Here is a 12,210-nt window from a genome sequence, read left to right as displayed (position 1 = left end):
GTGAGCGAAGGGCTGGATTTTGGTATAGGGACTGGAGAGGCCTGGGAGAAGCGAGCTAGAGAGAATATGCAGAAAAAAGAGATCCAGATCACCAACGAGAAATGAATGATAGAAAAGTAAAAAGATAGGAGAAGTCAGGGGAAGCAGAGCTCACAAAATCTAGGAACCACAAAGACTCTCCTAGTGCAGAAGCAGAAATGTTTGGAGGTCTGTCTCTAGGTAACTGAAGAGCAGAGAGCAGAAGCATGAGGTCGTGAGGTGGAGTCAGAGGCAGACCAGCTCCTGGTCAGATATGAGGTGACGTCCTTGGAGCAGATGTCCATTTCCCAAAGGGCAGCTCACCTGTGCTTTGGACAGCCTGGCTCAGCTCATTCTCTTGTTTCTCTTCAGTGTTGTGTGATCCTGAAACTCCCCAAATGATCACCGAAAAAGAACGAGACGAGGTGGCCAGCCCAGCACTATGTGACAGAGAAGGTAATTGTGATTTCAATTCCCGCTTCATGAATGGAATCTTTATTTTTTATGTTTTTCACCTCTTTTCTTCTCTTCTCCTATCTTGATTTCCTTCACATACCCCTACAGAAGAAATGTGTAGATCAAGTGGAAAGGATGTGATGATAGTGACAGCAACCATGTTGTCCTCCAGATCAGGTGAACCAAAACGAAAAAGGTCTAGGGGCAGGGACATCCCAGTAGGAGATACTTGAGCCTCCTTGGTCTTCCTGGTTATCTCAGGGTGAGCTTCCTGTGTGTCTTGTTTATTGCCTATAGATCTTGAATCATGAATAGTCTAGATGTTCTACTGTTCACACTATTTATAAATTGATCATGTGAAAAAGAATTTTCCAGGATTTCTAAGATTAGTCCTTTAATCGTATAGTTTCATTTGCAGAATAGATCCCAATCCACTAAATATAAAGAGGGTTTTCTGTTGTTTGTTTTTTTGTTCATAAAGAGTTAAGTAATGGCTGGGAATTGGCAAATTTTGGCATTTTTCTCTTCTTTCATAGAAATACTATCAAATGTATCCTTTTCTTTTTGGGAAACATGTGACTCAGGGACAGCAGTCTTTCAGATACAGAAGAGATTATGAATAAGTTAGCATTAATCATAGACACAGGTTTCTGGAGTGTGGCTGTTGCCGATTGGCCCATTTTGAGAAGTGTAAGGCTGCCACTGATCAGCTTGTTTAAATATAGTTAATGATGTTAGTAGTTGTTGGCCATTTGGAATGAGTTTTAAAGTGATCCTGGTAGTTTCTTGTTGCAATTTTCAAAGAATAGGTAGTTTGAATCTAGAAGAATACAATCTTTTAATTTTATTCTTTGGACTACATATAGTAAAAGAAAAATAAAGGAAGCAGAATGATATGCAAAAGATGGCTCTGTAGCACCTCAGGTTGATTATTGGATTGGGTATTTTTTCCGAGGAAGCAGTTCATCTTGGCTCAGAGTATAGATATGCAGCATGAGAGCCCCAGGAACTCTTCCCCTTCACTGTCTCAGGATCCACGGACAATAATTTTCTTGTTTCTCTTTAGTGTCTGGTGAAGTAGAAGCTCTCCAAAGGGAGAGAGAAGGAGAATCGGAGGAGCTTCCTTCTAGCCGACTATCCTGTGATGGACAAGGTAATTATGACTGAAAAGTTATAAAAACAGAAACCAAGTTCTCATAAAGAGATGAAGACAAGAGAGGAAGAAAGAGAGACTTAAAAAAATTAGGCAGATACCAAGAATTGTCTAGATTTATAGAGTATAAGCGTATGTGACCTATGTACTGGATTAGAGAGAATGTATGAATGAATTTTATATCCTTTAGGTCCTATTTAAGATTGGAAATAAGAATGTTTTAGCTTTTTATTGCTTCATAACAAAGCACCATAATGTATTATGTCACAGTTCTGCGGGTTGCAAATCTGGACAAGTTCAACACAGTTCTCTGCTCAGGATCTCACATGACTGAAATCAAGATGCCAGCCAGGCTGCACTCTTATTTGGAAGCTCTGGAGAGATTTATCCAAATTGTTAACAGAATCTAGTTCCCTGTCTTTGTAGGACTGAAGTCCCAGTTTTGTTGCTGATGGCTGTAATAGAGATTGTTCTTAGCTCCCAGGGGCCACTCACTTTCTTTGATACGTGGCCCCATATCTTCAATCCAGAAATAGCTTTTAGCAGTTTTCTCAATCCTTCTCAACCATCTTTGAATCTGGTTTCTTCTTTTGATATAACCTGAAAAAAAATTCCACATTCAAAGAATTCATGCAGTTGAAAGAGACCAACTAGAACAATCCTATTTTTCTTTAATTATTTAGATGTAATTCACATATAGCAATGTATAAGATTAAGATGTACAGCATAATGACACGACTTACATATATTGTGAAATCACCACAATTATATACACATATTGTCTGTTCATTCATCTGTTGATGGACATTTAGGTTGTTTCCATGTCTTGGCTATTGTAAACAATGCTGCAATAAATATGAGGGGTTTGATATCCCCTTGACATAGTTATGTTGTTTTCTTTGAATATATACCCAGAAGTAGAATCATTGTGTCATATGGTATTTCTATTTTTAATTTTTTGAGAAAGCTCCTTACTCTTTTCTACAGTGACTCTACCAATTTACATTGAGCTCTCAAAGGTTCCCTTTTCTCCACATCCTTACCAGTATTGATTATCTCTTTTGATAATCTATTTTGCTTAACCTATGTTGTCTATATTACAACATAATGTAAAGATGGGGGTAATATCTCATGATATTCATGTTCCCTGAGGTTAAGAAAGGAATTCTTAAAGGGTCAACTTAGAATTTTGCCTACCACAAAGAGGTTTAAGTAAATCTCTAGGACATAATTGTTCAGATGAGCCATTGATGTTTCCTAGCAAATAATATAGACTATCCTTATCAGCTGGAACATCAAACAAAGCTGAGCATAAATGCATTGAAGAAAAGATTTGGTTTTAGAGAGAATGTAGTAATTGGGTTAGGCACTACAAGAAAAACAAGTATACCTCTTTTATTTATTGCCTGCAGATCTTGAATTATGCATAGTGCAGGTATACTTATGTTCAAATCAACTATAAATTGATCATGTACAAAAACTTTTTTCAGAAATTCTGAAACTAGTTCTGTGGCACATTTAATCTGCTAGTTTCACTTGAAGAATACATTCCTACCTGTTAAATAGGTAGGGTTTTTTTTGTTTGTTTGTTTTTTTAAGAAAGAAAGTGTTAAATAATGGTCTAAAAGTAAGTTACTGGTTGAGAAATGGTAATGTTTAGATATTTTTCTCTCTTTTTTCTAAGAGAGATAAAAATTCTATGAAATGTATTCTTTCCTTTTGATGTGTCAAAAGTTCCCCATTGAAACCTAAAGTCATCTTTTGCGAAATTTGGCCACTTATTAAGAGAAGTGCAAAAGGTAGAATCATACTGAGAGTACAAAGAGGAAGTAGAATTCTGCCCGGGTAGACTGTACCTTTGTTCCATACAAGTCCGTGACAAACAGTAAAGAGGACAGAACATTCAGTCGTAAGCGTGATAGTGTCCTGGGTGTGAACGGGTGAAGGGAGTACTGGGTTTCATCCACGCAGCAGAGACTAAAATGTGGACATATGATCAATTCCATAGTAATAGTTGACATCGGATGATGTACCTAACAACATGATTTTCTTTCACAAGTTGACAAGATGTCAGGTTTCTTTATGAAGGTTTTGGTGAGGGACTCACCACAAAGTGTGACCGAATGCCTTTGCACAATGTGCTACTATCTAATGGACCCATTAATTAGTCTTTGGAGCTGACTTGGACAGGAGACTTATGAGGTCTATGCCTGAATCCTCTTGCTGTGGATCACTTTCTTCTAACATTCAAGAAGCACAGAAAAATCAGGAACAAACAAACACACATCACACAAGACTTTAAAAAACAGACAAAAGAGAATGAGAGTAAATGAAGTAGTGAAAGAATAAGCACATTAACAGAATATTTGCTAAATGCTATACGTCCAAACCAAGCATCTAACAACTTTGTATCTAACAGTATATACATATTTAAATAATAAGATAAATTCAGATATAAAAGCTGATGAAATAAATCAGAGCTTATGTTGTTGTTGAGGCAAATTTAGTTGGCAGTGGATCAGGAAGACAATCTGAATTCAGCACAAGAAGCTGGGATTTATACTTGTTGATCCAAGGATCTCACAGGGCACCTCTATGCAAGAATCTTCAAGATTACCTTTGTGGGCACTCCATTTTGAAGGAATAGCTGAAGCTAATAGAGATTTTTATTGTTTATTTAGCAAGGCACATGGTGGGAGGAGGCACTATACTTATTGGACCTAATATCTTTAAAAATGGAAACTACTAATTTAGATAGAGTTTTGAGAAGTATGTGGTTCAGGTCACTGCAACTTTCAAAAACATGTTATTATGAGTAGGTTAGCATTTAACCATGGAAACAGGCTTATTGGAGTGTAGCTTTTGCTGATTGTCTGATTTTCAGAAGTGTAAGGCTGCCATTGATTGGCTTGTTTAAATGTGGTTAATGATGTAAGTATTCATTGGCCAACTGAGATGAGTTTAAAAGTGATCCTGGTAGTTACTTGTAATTTTCAAGGAACAAGCACTTTGATCCTAGAAGAGTAAGATCTTTTTATTTTATTCTGTGGGCTGCAAGTAGAAAAGTAGAAATAGAGGAAGCAGAATGAGGTGCAAAAGATGGGGAAAGCATGGCTCTGTAGGACCTCAGGTTGATTATTGAAGCAGGTATATTTTTCCGAGGAAACAGTTCATCTTAGCTCAGAGTATAGATGTGTAGCATTAGAGCCCCAGGAACTCTTCCCCTTCACTGTCTCAGGATCCATGGACAGTAATTTTCTTGTTTCTCTTTAGTGTCTGTTGGAATAGAAGCTCTCCAAAGGGATAGAGAAGGAGAATCAGAAGAGCTTCCCTCTAGCCCTCTACCCTGTGATGGACAAGGTAATTATGACTCAAAAATTATAAAAACAGAAACCAAGTTCTCATAAAGAGAAAAAGACAAGAGAAGAAAAAAGGGAAACTTAAAGGGAAAGATATAGGGAGGATCAAATAAAAGATTTTAGAGGAAGAAGTGAAAATGGGGATTCACAAAATTATAGAAAAGAGGATCATTGGGGCAAATAAAATGCCTTCATAAACTACAATTTTATTCCAGGAACAGAGCGACCAGTAGGTGGGAATGAGAACGATTCCAATGTTATGAGCTTCTCTAAAGACATTCCAGAATGTACTGAAGCAAGGACTGAAAGTAGTCGAGCATGTGACACAACAGCTAAGGCTGTGTGAGGGTCAGGGGATGAGCATGGATTCACTGGTACCACAGACCCCCGGTGTGGTTGTGGCACGTGGTCCAGTCCATCTTATTATCCTGTTCTCTGCATGTACTCCACCTGACCATTTTGGACTAGCAGGGGGTCAAGATATTATTAAAACCTCAGAGTTAAAGGATGGACCCTGTTGATTATAGTTGATCTGCTCGTAGATCACAGCGTCATTTTGTCACAACCTTAGAAAGGCCTCAAGAGACAAGTGATCCTTCCACTTAATTTACTAGATGAAAAATTTTAGATCAACTACTCTTAACCTAGCGTATATTTTTGATGAATGTCCTGCAGCCTATCATTAATTCATATTGTGTTTTCCTACAAACTTTTCCATGTAAGATCTTATTTAATTCTCACAAAAATTCCTAACCGTGACCATGATGGGATACCTATTCCTATCCATGACTATACTGAAAATATAGGTGTTTAAGAGTGTTTTTCGAAGCTCCTTTGAGAAATAACAAAGTCCTGGGGCCCATTCTGACTCCTACTTTTCAGTAGGTTTTTAGCTCCTTTAGTAGAGAGAGAAATGATAATCCAAATATCTTTATAAACTCAAGCCTCCATAGTATGAATCATCCCAGATTCTGTAACTTTAATTAATTTATTTTCATTTTTTCACCATCACCTGTTATTTTCTAGAAACCGTGGACCTTGGAAGCAACTCTATTTTGGGAAAACTCAGGAAGAAAAGAGGCAAGATTGCATAAGATTTTACTTGCTTTTGATGTTCGAGTAGTTATTTTAATGCCATCTTTTCAATAATATGAAAGATGTCTGCATCCTAATCTCTGGAACCTGTAAGGTGTTATCTTCCATGACAAAATGGATTTTACAAATACAGTTGAGGTAGGTACCTTGAAAGGGGAGATTATCCTGGATAGCTGTGTGCAACCAATGTAATTGAACAGGCCTTAAAAATTGGACAGCACTGATCATGCCAAGGTGAGGACCGTGATGTTTAGAAACTCTTTCTACCTGTCAAAAACCCCCAGTCTTAGAAGGGGGCTATTAGTAAGCCTGCTCAAACCTTACACCTTGGGAGATATCCTATGAGCTGGAACTTAGTAAATCTCCTCTGAGGAAAGAAGAGAGTCTTTACTATCCCAGCATGTTTCTGAGGAGGGAGACGTTCTCTATTTTATTCTGGTCAGACTCTAATCTGCCCTCTGACCTTGAAGGGCTACATTATCTCCAGCTTCCAAGGCTTTCTGCTACTCAGGTATCCTTGAAAAGATGCTCTGAGGCTTGTGGAAATACCAGGGAGATTGGCCTTCCAACACATTCGCCTCACACAGCAGATTCTGGCAATGTCCCCATGAGAAGGCCTCTCCACCAGCCACTCAGATTAATCTATTTGATTTGTTTCCTATAACAGTTAACGAACTTCGTGAAGCATGGAATCTTTAAGTCCTTCATGACCAGCCCTAACCTGCAATTCACCACATTTTCCTGAGCAGGCAAGTGAAAGCCTGGCTTTCACTTAAATACAGTCTGAAAGGCACATAGGGTGACCCTGGAAGAGAAGCATTTACAGTTGTTGAGGTCGCCTAATGGGACGTACATCAGCCAAGGGGAAGGTAGACTCCAACATGGGTCTCTCGCCAGCTATAAGCTTTAGAGTTCCCAGTTCCGCTAACTGTGTCTGGTCTTTGATGTCCAGAGGGGTTCTGCATGGGACCTACGGAATTTAGGGTCAGCCCATTTTCTCGTGTCTGCTGAAGAATGGCGGATTCTGCATCTCCATGGTATAAGTAGCGTTCTTGAATACTGTACCTAGTATTTCTTCTGGAAGAACAACCAGGGCAGTTGCGAAAGGCAGATATCATTAATGCTACTCCATTCTTCCTGCGTCCTAAGCTGTATGATGTTCCCTCCTCAGATGCCTGGATTTTTGCTCTTCCTCCACTGCCACAAAATCTGTGGATACCACTCCAGAGGCTGTGACTTCATTTTCCTTTCCCCAGCATTTTTTATCTTCACTTAGACTTTTCATCCAGAAAGGTCAGCTATAAGCAGGCAAAGACATTTTTAGAAAATATAATCAGACTTTATAATTAATAATTATTAATAATTAATCCCCTAGGCACTCTGTGACTGTCTCCTTCATACCGGTCAGGGAAACGATGATGTATCATCCTTAGGGATGGTTAAAACAGGGTCTTAAATTTTCAGGATTGGTCTATATAACTAGTCTAATTATCCCTTGCCTCTTTCGTCCTGATCATGATGCAGGTAGGAACTCATTCCTTTCTGTGGACAGCTGCTTTAGTGACTAAAGAGTCTCTTGGAGATTTGGGTACAGAAAGATATGTGGGATGCTGAATCAGACAAACAGTACACTGGGAGTAGCTTTTGATAAAGGACATTCCATTGTGAGACTGAAAAAGGTCCAGCCAGCCAAGCTCATGACTATGTGAGTTTTTAGGGTCACAGTGGTGTGGCCAGATCAGTAGGTCTATAAGCTGAAGTGTGGACTGTGTTGAGGCACACCCATTACCACAAGACGGGCTCGAGGCCTGATCAATGTAGCAAGAGCAGGCAGGAAAAAGTCCCTTGTGATGAGACTCCCTGAGTGTGCAAGTAATGCTTCTGCTTCTAGCAGGAGTCATGAGCCTGGCACACAGCCCCAGCCTCTGCATCAGAATCATGGTGTCAGGCTCCGTCAGCAGAGACCAGGTACATGGGTAATTGGTACATGGGTCGATAGCTCCACAGTGTGTTTCCACATTTAAGACCCAGCAATAAGTGTCTTTACTCTGTCAGTCTGTAGTTTTCCACGTGGCAGACCAAGCATCTAGGCCATGTGCAGAAGCCTAGTATTTTGACTTCTGCCAGCCAGAGGAGTGAACACGTCACTTTCAGCTCTGAAAAACTGGCCCTGAGGATAAATAGCCACAGCAACCCAGGGGACATCAACTGTCAGCTTAGCCATGTGTTAGCGCCCCTGGGAGGCCGCAGTTTCCTTCAGGCTCTGAAGGGGAATAGAAAGCCTAGGTGCCATTGGGTCAAAGTCCCTACATTCTTAAACACACCATTTTCATTTGAAGAGCAAGGCTTTCAGGCCCTTCCTGCCTTGTGAATTGAGTTGACCCACTTCAAAATAGGAATCTCAGGTGGGAGAGTCACAGGCTTGCGTCCGTGGATTGAGGCTTCACTTTCAGCAGTAAAAATTGAAGAGCTGGTCGTTACGATATTCACAACAATAACAAGATAAGATCTCTCTATCTACCTAGTGCCAATGGTTCTTCTCAAACTCACATGAGTTTTCATATCATTCACAAGAAAGTAATATCAACACAAAAACCCACTGTGGTTCTTTAACTCCTCCAGGAACATCAGATGCCAGATTAAATATGAATGAGAGGATTTGTAACAACTACAAGAGTAGAAAAATTAACACAAACTCCCTGCATCAAGAAAAAAGTGTCTCCTGAATTCTAGCACAGTATATTATTCCATAGCATGATTCAGCTATAAGAAAGATGCCTCCTCATCGCACATTTGAATTAACATGAAAACACTTGAAAAGGAAACATATTGCTACATAACCACAATGATCATTCAGCCTAAAGCATCAGCAGGACTTTAGTTTCTAATTTTTAAAAAAAGATTTCAAATGAAGGTCATCTTTTATTCAACTTTACTCTGCTACACTGGTAGTTCAGAATTTGCCCCATTTTAGTGGACCAAACTCTGAAAACAATACTTGAGCATGACTGACCTGTGAGGCTTTGAGAATTATATTCATAGCTCTGAATGATTAAATTTATTCTCTCTCCCTCTCCCTCTCCTTCTCCCTCTCCCTCTCCCTCTCTCTTTTATCTTGGCAGTAAAAAAAAGGGGGTATTCCTGGTCAAGGAATAAAAAAAGACGGCAGAGAAACGTACATCAAAAAGGTAAGCTGGCAAAGTGAAGTCATCACACCTTTTGAGTTTGTCAAGGCACTGCTTGTCATGTCCTTGTGGCCTGCAGTCCCCCGAGAGCCATGATAGTTTTTCAGCTACTGTGTCAGGTAGGATATAGGCTGAGACACCATAACAAAGAAGCCCAATATAATAATGCAGTGGCTTCAACAAAATGGTCTATTTCTCATGTATGTTATCATCCTGAGCTCAATGACACGGGCTTACGGGGAAGCACTGCTATCCTCAGTAGGTGGGTTCTTTCCTGGGTCAAAAAATTTTTATTAATTTGGAAAGATGTTCCAAGGAAGGCTAAATGAAGAAAGCAGACTGTATGTATATGTTTGTGTGTGTGTGTGTGTGTGTGTGTGCGTGCGCACGCACATGTGGTAATAACATGTGTATACACATATATATTTGTGCAAATATGTTTTTATATATGCATAAATGCCTAGTTATACATATTTACCAATCTGTATATATATAAGACATAGACATAGATATATAGAAAAATCAATGGCATTTCATCCATGAAAATATATGCAGTGGTTACATTTGTTCATTGAAATATAGGTGTTGTTTATATTTTGATTTGTTTTTCAAAGGTATATGTTCATCTATTATAATGAAATATGTTATTTTAATAGTAACATATGCACAGAAAGTGTCCAAGAGGATATTTTTGAATAATTTAATAGTGGCTATTTTCAGATGGTGATGTTTCATGCAATTTTTATTCTCTAACTTGTCAATAATGTATATGTATACATTACTTCTATTCAGCTCCCTGAAATCTTGTTTACTTTAGTAGTTGTTGAAGGACATCCTTTCCCCTAGACAACGAGGGCAAGACCTCACTTTCTGCAAGATCACCAATTTTTAATTAGTAGATCTATACAATATGATTTTAAAGTCCAATTAAAAATTAATTTTCAACAACTTACATATCTTATGTTCTTACCAATTTACATGGCTATGCTTTTGGCGAATGCGTACAATTTTGTTTGGAAAGAAAAAAAGTGGTTGCATCCATTTGAAGAATAGTTATTTTCAAAATACCAAATATTGGGGTTTAATCATAACATTTTCATTTAGTCTATGTGTAAGTATGTGCATTCCAAACCACTACTTTCCAAACTATAATGAAATCTTGCATGTAGTTTTAAAGTCATCTTTCCTAAAAGGAGAGAGTATTCTGAAACCTAAGATCCTTTACCGTTAACTTGCTTTCTTGTCTAAGTGTATAGTGAAGGTGTTTGAGATTGAATCCAGTGTTTCTTCACTTTCTTTTGGCCTCACATGGAAAAATTTCTTCTAACATTCAAGAAGCACAGAACAATCAGGAACAAACACACCTGAGACAAGACTTTTAAAAAATAGACAAAAGAGAATGAGAGTAAATGAAGTAGTAAAAGAATAAACACATTAACAGAATATTTGCTAAATGCTGTACCTCCAAACCAAGTGTCTATCTGCTTTGTATCTAACTGCATACACATTTTTAAATAATCAGATAAATTCAAGTATAAAAGTTCAAGAAACACATCATATCTCAAGTTGCTGTTCAGATTCAATTAGTTGGCAGTGGATCAGGAAGACAATCTGAGTTGGGAACAATTGGTTAGGGATTTATACCTGTTGATCCAAGGATCCCACAGGACACTTCTACACAAGAGTCTTCAAGACGATTTTGGTGGGCACTCCATTTTGAAGGGATAGCCCATCATACAATAGCTGAAACTAAAAGAGATTTTTATTGCTTGCTTAGCAAGGCACATGGTGGAATGGGGCACTATATTTGTTGGACATGATTTCTTTAAAAATGGAAACTACTAATTTTATATAGAGTTTTGGGAAGCAAGTGGTTCAGTCACTGCAACTTTCAGAAACAGAAGTGATTATGAGTAGATTAGCATTCAACCATGAACACAGGCTTTCTGGAGTGTGGCTGTGCTGATTGGTTGATTTTCAGAAGTATAAAACTGCCATTAATCATTTGTTTAAATGTAATTAGTGATGTAAGTAGTCGCTGGCCAATTGGAATGCATTTAATAGTGATACTGGTAGTTACTTGTTACAATTTTCAAAGAACATATAGTTTGATCCTAGAAGAATATGATCTTTTTATTTTATTCTTAGGGCTACAATTAGAACAATAAAAGTAGAGGACACAGAATGAGGTACAAAATGGGAAAAGATGGCTCTGTAGCACTTCAGGTGCAGTTATTAGAGCAGATATATTTTTCTGAGGAAGCAGTTCATCGTAGCTCAGAGTATAGAAGTGCAGCATGAGAGCCCCAGGAACTCTTCCCATTCACTGTCTCAGGATCAATGGACAGTAGTTTTCAGGTTTCTTTTTAGTATCTGGTGAACTAGCAGCTCTCCAAAGGCATAGAGAAGGAGAATCAGAAGAGCTTACCTCAAGCCTATATACCCTGTGACGGACAAGGTAATTATGACTGAAAAATTATAAAAATAGAAACTAAGTTTTCATAAATAGAAAAATACAAGAGAGGAAAAAGGAGAAACTTAAAGGAAGAATCCGCTTTATGGAATATCAATGGAATATTTCAGAGGAAAAGTAGAAAAATGGAAATCAACAAGTATACAGAAAAGTGAATTATTTGGACAAATGAAAAAAGTTTTCATAAATTGTGATTTTGGCCTAGGAGCAGAGCTACCAGCACGTGCAAATGAAAAGTATTCCTGTGTTATGGGTTCCTCAAAAGGTGTACCTGTAGGTCCGAAAGCAAGGACTAAAGGTAGCCGAGAATGTGACACAACAGGTAAGGCTGCCCGAAGATCACGGGATGAGAGTGGATCTACAGACCTCAGGTAGAGTTGTGGCAGGTGGTCTAGTTCATCCTAATTCCCTGTCCTCTGCATTTGCTTGACATGACCCTTTTGGTAACAGCAGGGAAGCAAGAATCATTAT

General features: G+C 38.5%; 1 protein-coding gene across 1 annotated transcript in view; it reads left to right on the top strand.

Annotated features, from left to right (window-relative positions):
- Positions 1 to 12,210, top strand: part of LOC102898236 (nuclear body protein SP140) — a 39,585-nt gene that overhangs the window by 12,352 nt on the left and 15,023 nt on the right. The window contains exons 5-11 of the mRNA XM_025043191.1: positions 391 to 474; positions 1,541 to 1,627; positions 4,901 to 4,987; positions 5,202 to 5,315; positions 6,010 to 6,066; positions 9,204 to 9,269; positions 11,945 to 12,061. Coding sequence (XP_024898959.1) covers positions 391 to 474; positions 1,541 to 1,627; positions 4,901 to 4,987; positions 5,202 to 5,315; positions 6,010 to 6,066; positions 9,204 to 9,269; positions 11,945 to 12,061 — 612 coding nt within the window. The remainder of the gene's footprint in view (positions 1 to 390; positions 475 to 1,540; positions 1,628 to 4,900; positions 4,988 to 5,201; positions 5,316 to 6,009; positions 6,067 to 9,203; positions 9,270 to 11,944; positions 12,062 to 12,210) is intronic.

The sequence above is a fragment of the Pteropus alecto genome, unplaced genomic scaffold (genome assembly GCF_000325575.1).
Source record: "Pteropus alecto unplaced genomic scaffold, ASM32557v1 scaffold110, whole genome shotgun sequence".
NCBI lineage: Eukaryota > Metazoa > Chordata > Mammalia > Chiroptera > Pteropodidae > Pteropus > Pteropus alecto.
The sequence above is the reverse complement of the archived record's forward strand: the minus strand, read 5'-3'. Positions and strand labels throughout refer to the sequence as shown.